Here is a 16732-nt window from a genome sequence, read left to right as displayed (position 1 = left end):
ACTGCCAGACCTGCATCTCAACAACTTCCCTGAGCAAATGTCATGCAAGCCCCCGGAGGAACACATACCGATATCTTAACTTCTTACCACTACCTCAGCGTGGAAAGCAGAAGCAGCTGTGCTCCACCACTGGCACCAGACTCCTGTTTCTCCCACCCCCTCCTTTCCCCCTCCTGCCTTAACTGCTGCTCACCCTGCCCTTTGCACAGAGCATCCTCTCATACTTCTTGCTCGTGTTCTTCCTCAAATCCACCTTCACAGGCTACTTTTGCCAAATCTTGAATGATCTTGTTAATAGAATTACATATCTATCTATTATATATCTGTGTATATACAAGGGTAACACTCAAGCCATGCTTGTCCTCAGATGAGGGACCCCTTTGACCTTATTACTATAATCTTTGTTCCACTCCTTCTGCTATTACTCTGTTTCATTAATCTTCTTGGTTTACTTGAGCCTGTTCCGATACAAAATCCACACTGCAAGCCCCCATGTGAGTAACTTCACCACAGCCGTAAGCTCTGTGCTAGAAGGCAGCTGCACGGGTCATGGCAGAACCCCACTGGTTTCAGCAATGCTCTGTTGCAAACACAATTACTCAATTACAAAGGAAATGGTGAATGCTATTATAGGACCCATGTTTGATCTGCTTTTCTGAAGCACCTCACGGACCTCTTGGTGCTGCAATAACCACCAAGTTTAATCACAGTTTGTAAAGTGCTTGCTGGTTATCGGATAGAAGTACAATTTAGAAGGGGCTCACACTAGAGTAGTTAAGTGCAAAAATGATTTAAAAATGTGATTTTAAGGTTAACAATGTTTCTTTAATCCCTTAAAAGCAGTTTAGTTTGCTGTCTGGCTTGAATATAATTGATCAGGAACTGTTTCTCCAAGTTTCACATCAGATAAGCAGTTAGGTAATTATGGAAACAGAATGGAACTTTAATTATGAGCAAAACCATAGATTGTTCTATTGTGATCTTCCACAGCATTGCTGTTTCTTCGAAGTGAACATATTGTGCAAGCTGGGAAGAAACCATTGATTAAAATAATCAAAAGCCCTACTAGAAACTTACACATGTTTTTGCTTTGTAAAAAACAAAACATTGTATCTGACTGATTGAGAGATTTGAATTACCTCTTCCAAAGCCCACTTTAATTTTTTTGTCGCAGATTAATTTAATTAAATTGAACGTTACAGGGTGGGTTTTTTCATTATATATAAACTCTGTAAAAGCTTGGTGTACTCTGGGAAACCTAGAAGATTAGAAAATTTTACCAGTAGCTTTTTATCTTGATTTCCTCCCGGTCATTTTCAGCTGAAGCAACCTGTTTGCTTAACACACTGTTTCCAAGCATGCCAGCAATGAAATATTTTAAAAGTGAAACATCAGTAGTTGCACTTACAGGTGCCTGATAAGCAGAGCAACTTTTCAGTTCCTGTTCTGAAAAGCTGGAATATCATTAAACACATGGTCAGAGAGGTCAGAGTCATAGGGAGGAGTCCACAATTAGAGTTATCTACCATGTCAGGCTACTTACTAATTGAATACTCACCACCTTTTCCCCATACACCCGTGTTTTGTTAGCAGAATGGGTGCTCTGCAGTTGGTGCCAGCCCAGGACAGCCACACATGTACTAATATCTCAGGGTCCAGCAGAGGCAGCACCACTTCTGCAGATGCTCAAGCACAAATGAGACTGGGGGGTTCACGTACAAGCGCACGTGTGCAGGCTGGCTCCTTTCCTTTCTTTCTCTGGCTAATCAAGAAGCAACTCTGTACCCTGGGCGCTGGGAAGAAGGAATGCTCACAGACTGCACGCTGCGCTCCATCGAGAGCCTGCTGGTTACAAACAGCGATGAAAACACAGCCTCTTCAGAAGTCTCTCAACTGTGGCTAAGAGTCCAGCACACACCCGAGGGGCTCTCTGAGCCTCTGTATCAGCAGCTGTTCTTTCATTTTCCCTCTTCCCAAGCTCATTTTCTTTCTCTTGTTCACAGAGATTACTCATAATCAAAACAGGGAGGAAAAAGCCCCACAGAACACTAGGGGGACAAAATTATCCAAAGGATAAAGGAGTCGAGCAGCATTAAGACCATACCCATTTGTAAAAGAGATTATAGTTGCAAAAGTGCTTCTTATCAACAGGGAAAATAAAGGCACAAAAGGTCCCTAGATGAGTAAAAGTAATGAAACCTGTCAAGATGAGTGATAAAAATCATAGAAAGAAAAACCATACAGGCCTCCAGGAAACTGCCAGAATTCATCATAAAACACTTTTTCTTGCTACCTGAAATCTGCATGTTTTTTTTAATTCAAACAAAAAGCTTGCCTATGTATGTTGCAACACTGGTATTTCACCTTCTATCTGACATTATGGTATCTCCTCTCTGTTCTATCAAAGGACTGAATATACCAAACAGCAGCCAGGACTTTTTAAGAATTCATACCATAAAGGAAAATTTAAGTGCAGCGTCACGCTCCATGTTAGGTCATCTCCAGCAGCCACAGTGGCTGAAGGGAAGCCATCCTGCACCATCGCTGGTAACATCTGTACGGCCACAAAGAGGCAATTGCTGCATCAAGATCTGAGCTCATACCAAATGAAGATGCTGCTTTTTCACACCAAGGTGACAACTCTTCTGAGGTGTTATAGGTATCAACAAATTAATTGCTGCTCAAAGGGACCAACAGAACATGAAGAACTCGGCGCAAAAGAAGGAATCTGTAGACAAGTGTAGACTTACTTTCTAGTATGTTCTCACTCTAATATGTGCAAAAGCAAGTAAGTCTGAAAAGGCTCTGCTCCTATTAAATAATTGTGTTTCTCAGAGTGAACATTTCATCTTTTATATACATACAAAGAAACCCCCACCTCTTTTCTTTTTCAGAGGATGGAACAGGCAGCTTAGATGGCAATTTTAATTGAATGTGTTCAGGCTGTCGCACAAGAATAGTGTGTGTAGACCTGTGGCTGAGAAGAAAAGGCTTTCACCTACCACCTACACCTTTACTTCATTACAAATATCCCTGCTGGTTCACACAACTCAGCTCCAAGTTTGACACTTGCAACATGTCTAGAGGCAGGAATTGAAGCAGAAACATATAAAATCTAGCAGAATTCAGTATGTTAATCGCTATTTCTCATTCACATTCCATACAGGGCCGACATAGCTGCAGAAATGCTTGAACGGCATACCTTTATTTTTTTGTGTGTGTGCATATGTGCATTTCTAAATACACATGTATAATTTTACCCATATCAATGCACACACAATGGCTAGAAATGAAATTGCTGATTGTCAAACATGCTAGACATGCTTCTCCCTGTACAAAAAAAAGGGAGAAGCACAGTTATATTTGTGCTAAAATGACTAGTGTTTGCAACCTCTATGCCAAAACAGAGAATTCAGAGTCTTCATACAATAACTTCAGTCTTGTACAACACTTAGAGAACTCAAATGACATGGTAAGATGACTACCCTAGTAGTATAAGCCAGAAAAATGGTGCAATAACTGGCATGAGTCCATTCATATGGGAACGTGTAAGTATATGTGGTCTAACAAAGCTACTAAGTGAAGTCCTCTGTATTTTAATGCAAAGGATTCTTAACATGTTTTAATATGTTAAAATACAAAATGGAAAGGGTAAGCTGAAATCTGTCACATCAAATATAGCCACTGAATACAGTGTCCCTAGAAAGGAAGCTAGAAGCCATTGCAAAAGCAAAGCCCTGATAAAGGCTCTCAGCAGCTATGGAAGCTCACTGCTTCCCGCAAATCATAGGATGAAGATCCACACTACCCTCACACGTTCAGACAGAGCTGTCAGTGACCATGCTTCACCCTAGAGCACAATCTGACTGAAAGCATTTCACAGAATTAAAAATCTGCAGTGCAAGGTTTAAATTACATAAATTATCTACCAAAGCATGCCGAGACTGCATATTAAACCAGTCTTAATCATGATCCTAATCCTCAAGAAAGCAAGATGGAGTATCACAAGACCCTTATTAAAACTGCAAATGATTTCAGTGGGAGTTTGTCCTGAATGAAAACACGATCCTACAACTGTGGAAATGAAGAAGGAGAGGAAAAATACATATGAAGGAAAAGGTGGTGGAACTAGGAGTCACAGCTTCAACATAAAATTCGTTATGATACCAAAACACAGAAGCTATTTAAACATGAAAAATGTTAAAATGTCATTTGATAGTTACTTATTTTCCTCACACCATAATTCACTCATTTAAGAAAAAAAAGGTTTGCTTTCTGTGCTCTTGCAGTACAATACTGCTTCATTCAGTTCGCAAAACATTTCAATTTTCAAATCATGTTTTGCTTTTGATTCCCAGAAATTATTTTCTTTTCACATCAGCCATAGTAAGTAAACCAACCGTGATCCCCCCTGCAATAAACAAGCAAAAATATAAATATAAAAATCAGGTAGTCTGAATTTCAGAAAGCAAGCAGCAAGAGAACAGAAAAAAATGAAAGCACTAGGCAATGAAAGCTGCTTGAGATTTCTGAAAACCTCTTAAGTTTTTACTAGTTCAATATTTATGGCCTGTTAAATAATTACACATACAAGAGCTTCACATGCTCAACTTTCATTTTCCTGCTATTCTCTCCTATTGAAATAACTGCAAGATTAATTACAGCCATAAAAAGGCAGCATCAAACCCTTTTATGACCATTCCTGTTTATGAACTGCATGAACGCATTAGACCAACAGGAAAAATATTTAAATACCAGCATTTAAATCTTTGTAGCAGTCAACCAGCAAAAGCTCAAAGTAGATCTGAGACACTGCAAGTATCAAAGCTTGGAATGCTACATGAAAAAGTGACTTTCTTGCAAGGTAACTCTGCTTAAGAAAAGAACAATAAAAACATCAGAAAATACCTAGTAAGTATTTTCTATTGTTTTTTTCTATTGGACTCAGCCCTCTGAAAAGGTCACTTCTGACCTCTAACCACCTTCCCTTAAAGGAAGAAACACATTTTGTTTTGAACAGGTACTACTTAAAACTTTTTAGCACTGGTAGAATTGGAGAACAATCATTACATACCCTAAATTCATTTACATCTCTAGGTAAGTAAAATGCTGAGACCACCACAGCCATGTAATCATCAAAAAGGAGATGTAATTCACTGCCCATGAGCCACAGATAAAGTTATCCCACTACTAGGGATAGACAGCCAGGCTTTGAATTTGCTGAGTTTCCTTTGATGTAAAAAGGATAATTTCACGCTTCAAGAAAAGGAACAGGATGCATGAAAAACTGCATTTGGTTCCTTACCTTGTCAAAGACTTCTTATGTTAGTCCCTACGGTTTTGTATCCTTTGGGATATTGAGGTCAAGTTGGGGTTTCTCAGTAAGGACACACCTGGAGGCATCCAAAGCAGTTACAGTGGTTAAGGAACCAGAGGCACTTGGGAAGCAAGTATACACTGGCTGAGACAGGATGATTATATCAGGAGTAAAGGTACATTTGTGAGAAGTTGAAGAGTTATATATGCTTGGAATAAAAAGGCCTTTTAAAAATATGCGCTGGACTATAAGCCACGATCCATAGGGAACTAGTCTGCTAACAGGCCTCAACAAGTCTTGTCCATCTCCAGTGTACTGTTAAACACTTCCATGGAAAGGAGTTTTCAAGAGTCTGGAACCTTCTGCTAAGTAGACCTGGAAGCTAAGTAGCATATTAAAGACATAAAAATGAGCTAATTTTTAAGTTATATTTTGGACGTGGTAAAGCTTTAACAGAGGTGAGCGAACAATGCAAAAACTGTAACCTGGTTGTAGAATTGTGCGATTTCCAATTATCTGAAAAGAGAGACTACATACAAGGAGAGGCTGAGGTAACAGCATTTGTTTAGCCATCAGAAGAGAAGGCCAAAGGAAGATTTTATTGCTGCCTTCAACTACAAAATGGGAGGGATTACAGAAGATGGAGCCAGCCTGTTCTTGGAAGTGCACAGTGGCAGGATGGGAGGTGACAGACACGTGCTGCAACAAAGGAAAAGTCTGGCCAGATACAGGGATTTGTTTCATTAATGAGCGTGGTCAAACATAAGGACAGGGTCCACTTTGAGCAGGGAATTGGACTAGATGACCCCCAGAGGTCCCTTCTATCTTAAATTATTCCATGATTTCATGGAAAGATGATCATGGGGTGTTTTCATTTTATTCTGTCTCAATAAATTTGATCACATTGACAAATCAAAGCTTTCAACATCAGCCCCACAAACCAGTCTGGGCATCTGGAAAATGAGACTGCCTCTTTTGTGCCTTGTCACTGGGAGGATCCTGTAGCTCTAGAAGTGTTTCCACATCCCATACCTTGTCCTGTATTTGTTTTACAGATGTGGTCCTCAGCTGTTGTAATTCAGCAGTGCTCCCAACGGCCCACCAGAGACAGTGAAGGGGAGACATTTGCAGGGGGACAGTGACAAGACTATTGAAGCTGCTGTATTTTATGCTGGCAATAGCCAGTTAGTGCAGTGGGATTGTTGTTAAAATGCACATCTGACAGTATCATCACCTTACTCCATTCCCTGAATGATCTGTAACAAATTAATCCAACAGAATGGTCTTTAATTTACATGTTCCACTGCATTTACAATCCTTCACCATCTTATCACATATATACAAACGGATCTACTCTTAATATTGGGGGGGGGGGGGGGGAAACAAGAAAAACCAAAATCCTTTCTGTTACTGCCCCAGGTCCTAAAACCTAGTATCTGGCTATGCCTGCCTGATTTGGCCTACTTTTTTCTTTTGCTGCTTGAAGTTCAATGGCCCCATGTATGCGATGCCCTGAATGAGACATTCCACCCTTCTCCAGCATAAATTCTCCAAGGGCAAGGAACAGTTTATTAAGTCACTTTCCACAAAAGCACAGTAATGTCACCAAACTCACTCAGTCATGCAGGAGATCTACATTAAAGAAGAATAATAGAGACATAATATCCTTTGGGGTGAACTGAGAGCTAGTAGAGGACTGTGCATTTGGGGGCAAGCAATACCGTCAACACTACCAACAATTACAGAATTTTGCATTTGGGCAACTTAATAGAAAATGAGGACAGAACTGATCACCACTGTGAGAGATCAGCATACACAGCAGCAGCACACAAAGTGCCTAGGACCATGGAAAATACCCATTAAAAATATAACTGTCAAGTTTGGATACATCTCCCTGAACAACTCGTGACATGTACTTCAAAATAAAAAGGACTGCATGAACTGGTACCGTATTTCAAACCAACATTCAGGGTTTGATTTTATATTCCATTTCCATTTAAAAAAAAATCTATTTCCAGGGCTGCTGCTTATTAAACCTGCCCTCTTAAATCATTGCCCTATTAAATGCAATATGAATTCAGGTTTCCTCTTCTCTTTTTCTTCCTCATAACACCCTACTATACCTTTCTGTATAATAATTTCTGCTCTTAACTAGGAGAATGTCACATATCTGATAAAGGAATGTGGTGAGTTCATGCTGCCTGCATTCCTCGATCTCATTATATATACAATGTCCTAAGGCAAGAGTTTGCCAGCTTAGATTTTCACTTGCTCTATCCCTTTAATTTGTGTTTCCATCAGTGCTGTTACTGTTTGTTAGCATTTGTTTTTATTTTTCTCTAGAGATTTTTTGTTTAAGTCACTGGTTAAATAATCAAAATACTTCAGAGGGAAATTTAAAATTTCCTTCTTGTAAAGAAGCAGAGTGATTCAGTACCTGAGCTGGAACAGCATTAGGTGGATAACACTCATTTTGCTGGAGGTCTCAGCTCAGTAAGAAAAATTACTTCCCTTCCCCCTCTCTCAGCTTCAAGAAACCGGATAGGAAAATAGTGAGGAATCTTTTTATATGCATAAGCAAAGCCTGTATATATCAGCAGTGGCTGCACCACAGCTCCAGGGTGACCATCAAGCCACATTGGGTTGCTTTTAAGTGAAAGCAATGAAAAATATGTCCAGGGCTCTGGCCATGGTCAGGTCTCCAATGGGAGAGTACGTGTAGGCTACCAAAGATCTCCTGCAGTTAGTAGAGGCATGCTGCTGTATAACCTTGCTGCAAACAATTATAAGATCCCCAGCACTCGAGCCTACTCTGAGGTCAAAAGTATTTTCTGTATCTCAAAACAGCTGCTGGTGAGGCACGTGGGAGTTGCAGGCGTTGGGCTGACAGAGACACTAGCTCTACTCCCACTACTTCCAGATACTCTGCTATCCTTTTTAATGATTTGTGGAGAGCTCCTTGCATACTAACAAGCTGGCACGATGAAGATGAAATCCATTATCGTTTCAGAGCACCTTCCAGCAATGGTAGTTTTGCACCCGCTCTAGGATCTCCCTCACAGCAGGCAGGGAGAAGCGGCAATGGCTGATGTCAAACAGGAGGACAAGTCTGCTTCTCCCCTGGCTATTTTCTTGGCATGTATCCTGCAAGGCCAAAGTGGCTCTTTGTTTTATGTACAAGCAGCCAACCTTTCCTGAACAGAGGCCTAGTTCAGGCAATTGCTGAATCTAAAAAGGCTTTGTCAAGGAAGACAAGGCTGGAGGTTGGCATGCCCAGGTACTAAGTCTTCCCCTTCCCCACCAGGAACACTGCTGCAGCACAGCTAAATGGTATTTCTTTGTTCCCTCTCACCCACCATCCCATTTCTTTTCATTTATTAAGTATGTTTCTCAAAATAACTCTCTTCTCTTCAATATTAAATTCCTCCTCCCTCTCCTCCCTCCCCCAGCCACAGTCAACACAACTTCTTAAACTGTGAATTCGGTCCCTTCTGCCCCTTGTGGATAGCACTAATTTCCGAGTTCAACATGGTTTTGCTTCTCTTGATTTAGGGGTTCATTCTGCTTCTGCACAGAAACAAAAAATATAATAAAACACACCTCCCCCCAAAACTGACAATATTTCTGATGATGACTTCAGAGAGAACAGATCCAGCCCACAAGATGCCCCTGAATAGATCAGCTCACAGAGAAGGGGGACACATTTCTTTGAAACCTTAACAGAAATTAAATGAGACAAAATAAATTCAGCAGCCAGATAATAGCACTGAAAAAACTGACAGATGGCAGAACACTGAGGTTTAGTGGCAACACTCACATGTTACATGAATAATTCACTTGGACAAACCTAAGGATGTGAGAGCATGTCTAGGTTAAGGATCTGGCTCAAAGGAAAATGAAGAAACACAAGCAGTTTCTTATTCATAATGACCCATTTCAAACAAAAAGCCTGGATAACCATCTTCTCCAAAATCAGCCCACGCTAGAAAATAATCAACCTTCAACTAGCACCAAAACCCACAAGAGGGAGAAGTCCTATAGATCTCATCAGCTGAGAATTCAATGGGACTTAAAAGATACCCTTAGAGCTACCACTTCCAGCCACATTTCAGCAGCTTGAAGAAAATGCAGTTTAAAAAAATAATTGCATGAATAGCAAGAAAAGGCCCCAGATATCACAGCTCCAACAGAAATCAGGCCAGCTGCGACACCATCTTACCTATCTGACAGGAGACAGGTCATGCTGTCCTGAACACCTGGGGATGGGCAACATCCCTAGAGAGGATAGTGTTAGCTACAAAGCTAAGCAACTTCAGTGATCTGGGAAACAGAAAAAGCAAAGTACTGTTTTGGTTTTGCAGCAGGGTTATCTTAAAAAACAAAACAAAACAAAACAAACCCACAGAACCAAAAACCAGAAAAACCCCTACCAAACCACAACAAAACCAACCACAAACTGCTACCTTTAACTGAGCATTAGAGATGGGGACACAACATCCCTAACTACCAATAAGAGAGCACAAGATGTATTTAAAAACACACCATAAAAGCATGCAGAAAATAAAAAGCCATTTAGCAGGTGGCTAGATGCTGAGAGGAACTGCCTTGTTTTCATCACATTCTAAGCTGGAAATACTCCTAAAATGCAACAGTCAGCGTTATCAATGCTCTTAACCTCCCAGGCTTGAATGGACTATGGACAATGTCCCAATGTTGCATTAATTGAGGAATAACCCTAGATGCTGGCAGAGGTGCCGGCAATTATGTGGCCTGTCTGAAAGCAATTGATTTTATAAAGCAGTTTGATCTTGCCAGAGGTGAGAAATCTCCATTTCCCAACCTGCCCCTTCCCGAGGGAAAATCTGCAGTGCAGGCTCCTCCAAAGCACTGTGCTGAATTTCTAAACAGGAAAATGAGACAGTCATAGGGGCCTGCAGTCATTCCTCAGCTACAAGGGAGAAAGTTCAGCCTTGTTTTCATCAGCAAGAAAGAAAATAGGACTGGAGGGAAGGACCATACAGGAATGTCCAACTATACATTTTGCCTCTCACTACATTTTCTGTCTGTCATCACAGCCTCTTCTTTGCCCTTAAATAACATTTACATTCACAAAGAGCTAGGCCTTTTACATTAAGGGTACAATTAAAAGCAAAGCCTAACACTCCAGTTTCTTGTTTAATAGCCACCAGGCTTATAACTTACTGCTGTCTTGACCAGTGGTGGTAGGAAGACCTGCAAGCATACGTGAATTAACCCCACAACTGGCACTGTGCTTACGTGTTACCAGGTTGATTCTGCTTCCTCACAGAGCAGATCAGATCAGCGTTTGAGATGACACATACTTTGACAGAGATACAAAACATCTGGAAATAATGTCCTTACCGTGCAAATTAAAGCCTATAGCTATCAACAGTCATAAGATTAAAACTACTTGATCTTCATCTGATTAAGTGTGAACTTCAGATCTGAATAATCCTATAAAACAAGTACCAAAATTCTAGTTGCAGACATTTTTAAGATTCAAAGGCAAGCTTTTAACTGGTAAAGACAGAAACATTGGCTTCTCTTGGGAGCTAGCCACAAGTCAGGCTTCTACCGAGTATCCTGTGAACATCAAGACACAAGTTCCTGCATCCATCACACCAAAAATTGACCTATTTTCGCTAAAACTCTTAACAAAACCTAAATATCTTATGCTGAGGTAAAGCGTGGTAAATCTGCTTGAGACAGCTATAAATAAAATATGGCATAGTTATATGCCATAGCCTTTGAGCTGGTTTCAAAGCCCTTCTATTTAAAAAACAAATTAAGAACTGGTCCATACAGGTACTGCTACTTTCACTAGGAATTCCCAATTCATCTGTTAGAATGGGAACAAACTTCTTCCTGTGTCAAGGTTACACTGGCCCAGTCCTATTAGCAGCAGGGAAACATTTCAAGGGCCATCTATTTTTCTGAACAGAACCACCACAGAAATGTAGACTTCAGTCTCTTGGAATGTTTCAAGCGGGGGTGAGGGGGGAAGGGGAAAAAAAAAAGTCACACAAAACTGAACAAATGACTTTCCTCTCAGGACAGCAGTCCCATACTGTAACAATCAGAGGCTCAGGTCAAGTCTCCTTTATGATACTTAAGTTTTAAGGCTGATTTCCCCAGAGGATGAACACAAGGGGTGGGGGCAGGGCCTTGGGGGAGCATGGCATGGGGTGGTAGAAATGGAAGGTGAAATGGCTAGAAAAGGAATGGAATAGCTAGAAAAGGAATGGAAGATGATTAAGAGAAATTGTCAGGGATCTTAGCGCAGCATGGTCCAGGCTACGGCCTCTGACAAAAGATTTACAGACAGAGACTGCAGAGAATGGAGCTGCTTAGTTATTCAGCCCCCCTCCAGGCAATCAGGTAGTGGAAGCAGCATTAATAAGATAGTTTCTGACTAAGGATGACGCAGGGTGAAAGACCAACACATACAATATATAAATATGTTAATGCAGTTACTAAAGTAATTTTTTCTGTAGCCTCTATATGGCTGCAAAAATGATTCCATTCATTTTATGCAAGAGAAGCGCATTCATCTTTCTTAATTAGGGAGAAAGTACGACTGGTACTAGGCCTAAAAATAAAAGTATGGTTAATTTTGAAGTCCTCTGTGTGCCCCATTCTGGTGAAATCCAATAAAATACTTCCTCCAACACTGCTTCTGACTCATGGGAATATATTTGTGAAGTACATGACTGGAAATTCAATAGACTGGCTTGTACTAGTTTCATGGTCTGTTCAAGAACAATTCTGCATCCATAAGTAAGCACACAAATAGAAGTCTACATATTAGTGTTTTCATTAAAATATCCCTGGGATTCATAGAATTCTATGATTCTAAACAGAATTCTACACATTAGTTAGTGTTTTCATTAAAATATCCCTAGGATTGCCTTCAACTCAACATCAGACAACCCTTCACAGTCCTAGAAAAATGGGAACAAATGGACCTCCCCAGACAGTCAAAAGAACAAGATAAAATGCACTATATGAAAATCAAGCATGTCCTTTTACTGACTGAATCAATGAGTTTTTAAAAGGTGTTACATGCAGTTAATATCTGTCATACTTACTCTCAGCTTTAGTTATTTTACATTGCTCATCTTTTATCTGCTACCTTTTTCTTCATTTATTCTCGAAGGCAAAAAAATTAAAAATAAATAAATAATTGAGCAATACTCTAACATTGCAAAGTTCCTTTGTAATGACAGAAGTGTTGCCTGCAGTGATAATAAATCCCAATATGCCATCATGCAAAATGCTGCAAATCTGAGTTTCCAAAAGGCCTTCTCCCAGGCGAGTGTGAATCTTCATGCACCGCTGCTGATCATGAGCTCTACAACCAGATAAACTGTAACAGAGCCAGAGATGTTTTCAATTCTGTTACAGAAATACACAGTAGATAGTGCTGCCTGTATCACAGTCTGGAAAACTGGTACATTTAAAAGTTTGGAAACCATCTGATTTGAATGACCTGAATCTTTTGTGTCTTTAATTTCTGTTCTAACAGAAGCAAAACTTGACACATCATCCTGCAAGTGTTGGGAACAACACCTCCAATTTCTCTACGCTTTCACAAGACAACATGTCTGAGAAACCACTTTTCTGTGCTACTCACTGCATGCTGCTTCTGATTCATCTGACCCATCAGGACATTCTTCTTCACCATCACATTTCCACCTGGCTGGGATGCAGTGGCCATTGTCACAAGTGAAATCTGACTCGGCACAAGTTTTCTTTGCTGCAAGGAAAAAAAAAAAAAGAAAAAAAAGTACTTAGCATGAATATAAGCAGAGCAGAAGACCTCCACTGCATCCAGTCCCACTGACATGATACTGATGGCCCTGTATTGAAAGGATTCACTTCACATTCAACATTGCTTCTTCGTGACAGAGTTGAACAGGTATCAAAGACAGATGTTTCTTCTTCCTAGAACTCCTATCCCTCCATTATTTAACATGGATTCACTCTTCTATGTCTTTTTCCAGGCATTCAAAAACCAGGGATGTTTTTTTCAAAATAGTTTTCTAAGGCTTTTACTACAAAAGGGTGCAGCCTACATAGAACTGAAAGCATGCTGCATAATTTACAGACAGGTAAGACAAACAAGTCTCACCTTTGGAGAATTATAATCTAAATAATAATGTTTTTATCTAGGCAATCTATTCATGGCTTCTTAGTACATCTGTCACCATAGTAGATGATCATAAAGCACTCCTCAAAACAATAGAAATCATTTAATTAAATGTCAACCACTCTGCACTCTTTGCTTTGCTTGCATTAATCTAGGGCTTGAAAAAGATGCAAGACAAACTCAAGCAATTAATTGGTCTATTCCTTTGTGCCAGCGGCACAGCAGAACCAGTGCCCTGTAATACTAGCCAGCATGTTTCCACCGCAGCAGAAGAAAGTCATCTGTAGATATCTGGCCCCTTCAGTCTGTGTCCTCAGCGTCAGTGCGATCACCAGGCACTCACTGCTTTTGCAATGGTGACTTCAGTGGCTTTTCTGCTAGGAAGGGAACAGCCATGCCGTGAGAGTCACGAGCAATGGCTCAGGCTCAGTATTACCACCCTTGAAGTGCAAGACCCTATGGCTAACTGGTATCTACCCTTGTTAGTGATCAATTTACATAGAAATTGGTGGCAGGGAGAAGATTTGTTTCTTCCCTCTGCAAAGCTGCTCACAACCTAATAGGATCACGGGAAAATTCAGGTAGTAAAGGACTTCAGGAGGTCATCAAGTCCAACCTCCTGCTCAAGACAGGGTCACCTCTGAGGTCAGACCAAGTTACTCTGGGTCTTATCCAGTCTGGTCTTAACGCCCAAGATGGAGACAGCACAACCTCCCTGAGCAATCTGTTCCACTGCTTAGCTGCCCTCATGGCAAGGTTTGAGCTTGATAGCTGTTCCCTGATATAAGTCATGTGCACACATCATTGCTACATCAATATTTCTTCCAGCAAACATTCTGAAAGCATTAAACATAACAAATAAGCCTTCAGGGTTTGATCTTCTATTTTCCTTTATTTTTTTCTTACATGAGCTGCTGTCACAGAGGGAGCCATGTTAAATATCGGTCACGTGCCCACACAAGAAAGAAGCAGCATTACTCTGTGAGGTACTGCAGAGGTCTACATGGCCGAAATCAAGTACTCATTTTCTAGTATGCAAAACACGCAGCTTCCCCAAACAGGCATCCAGCAGGAAAACACTGCAAAGCATCACTAAGCAGCTGTACTCTCTCTCAGGATGTACTTTATAAAGAGAACGTACATTTACCCCCCTTCTGTTGCTAAATGAGCCAGATTCTGGGGGCAGGGAGGAAGACAATTTTCTCTTCAGTCATTCAGAACCAGATATTATGAATTAATATAGGAGAAAACCCCAACCCCACATAGACCAAGAGTTTTTACAAGAGACCAGTCATACTAAGAATCCAATCTGATGTTCCAAAGGTATTGCACATCCATTATCAGAGAGAAAAGACTTTCTCCTTAACATCTCTGGTTAGAAAACCAAAACTTGTGAAACTGGCTATCATGCATCACTTCTGATGTATTTCATGCAAGTTTGATGGAATTAATCTGATGTATTTAATGATCAGAAACTCTGACCAAAAACTGATGGGATATGCATTCATAACTGAAGTTGGAGCACTCTCTTGCTCCCTGTGAAGCTGACTGGGTAAAACATTAGTATCTGCTCTTAGGGGAAGGTTATGGCACATACAAATGAAACAATCATGTCTTCATCCAGAAAGCAGAGACTAGCATAATACTGGAGACATAAGAAACTTAATTTAAAAAATGTATTTAGTTTTATACTAGCTCTCTCAATGTCCTAATGTCTTGTTTTCCATAGGAAAACTATCCTTTGACTTATTCGCTAGAGTTCCAAACAGCAACACGACTGCTTTTCCACCTCAAAATAAACCTTCCCTTTTTCCATCAGTCTAACACTCTGATCACTGTTATTTCCGGGACATGTGGATGCAAGTGTGAGCGAGGAGGTCAGCAACAGAAAGGAGCATAACAGGCATTCCCTTCAACATGGCCAACCTGCTCACAGCAGATGGTGGCACTGATTGCTTTGTTCCCCTGACACTGCTCTTCAGCAGCACAATTAATAGATTGCCAGAACTCACAAAAGGGGGGGGGGGGGGGGGGGGAGCATTACTGACAGTCCCAGGGTGTCATTTGGAAGGTGTTAGTGTGCTCCCCAAGCGCAGCTCCTCTTCGCAAAATGAAGTTGGGCACAACTGCTCAACAGCAGTATCACCAAAAAGCATCATCCCTGTCCGCATGCCCACCCAAAGGTCCAAGAGTCCCATGCCAGATAAATCAGCAGGATACAAATGCATTTGATCCTTTGCTTGAATCTAAGATGTCGAATCTCTTAAAGGAGCAAGACCAGGGGAAGGGGAGCTCAAACCTTTCTATGATTATTATATTTACTTCTACTGTTTTGGTGTTTGGGTTTTTTTTTTAACTGTTTCTGCTTTTTATTATTTATACTTTAATACTATATTTTATTTGTTCTTATTTTTTACTACTATTACTCTCCAACACATTGGGTCACAGCTCTGCAGACTGTCTTAATTCCAATAAAGTCTGCTTTGCGTTGCAAACAGCAACCCAGATTATTCAGACTGCGAGAATACTGAAGCACTGTCTCATTTCTCACCTCTCATACAAGACTGGAATCACTTTATTTCCAACCAGATTCACCTTCTGGCACTCAGTCGTCATGTCTCTGGGATCACAACACAGGCAGGGAGCAGTTAATTAAAATATCGGCTCTCCAACTTTTCCCTTCCTTTTTCTTTTTCAAGTCCGATAATCTTTTCTACTAACCTCTCACGTTATACACCTTTCTTCTATCAATTCTCTATTAAAAATGCATTGAGGCTCACACCATAAATTGTCAGTGGTGCATTAAAATGTAAAATAAATACATACATCCCTTTTAGACAAGGGGGAGGACACAGGTTCATTTTACGGTTTCACCTGGCTCAGAAATAGCCAAGCAAAATTAATTGCTCCCCTGAGATCCATTTCCTTTGCCGTAAGCAGCCCAGACAGCTCTGCTCACATGTCTCTTCCAAATGAACATAAACAAACAGGAGTAAGTAGTCACAGCATCCCTGCGCCTCTGCTCCTTGGGGGGCAAACCAACACCTGGAACAAGAAAAGAGAAGGCTACTGAAGCGTACATAGAGCCTTTCATCTTCTCCCCTGCTTGGATGCACAGAGCGACACCAAAGAGACTGCCTTTCTTTTGACTCTTGCTTGATTTGCCTTTGGTACCTGCTTTTCCTTTCTCACATCTGCAGCTGGACAGATATGTCAGAAACTCCAGGGTGGAAGTCGGCGCCTGT

At 40.7% G+C, this 16732-nt stretch overlaps 1 protein-coding gene across 1 annotated transcript in view; it reads right to left on the bottom strand.

Moving 5' to 3' along the window:
* LRP8 (LDL receptor related protein 8) overlaps nt 1–16732 on the bottom strand; it is a 201310-nt gene that overhangs the window by 70298 nt on the left and 114280 nt on the right. Inside the window, exon 3 of the mRNA XM_049809176.1 lies at nt 12972–13094. Coding sequence (XP_049665133.1) covers nt 12972–13094 — 123 coding nt within the window. The remainder of the gene's footprint in view (nt 1–12971; nt 13095–16732) is intronic.

This window comes from Accipiter gentilis, chromosome 8, assembly GCF_929443795.1.
Source record: "Accipiter gentilis chromosome 8, bAccGen1.1, whole genome shotgun sequence".
Lineage (NCBI taxonomy): Eukaryota > Metazoa > Chordata > Aves > Accipitriformes > Accipitridae > Astur > Astur gentilis.
The sequence above is the reverse complement of the archived record's forward strand: the minus strand, read 5'-3'. Positions and strand labels throughout refer to the sequence as shown.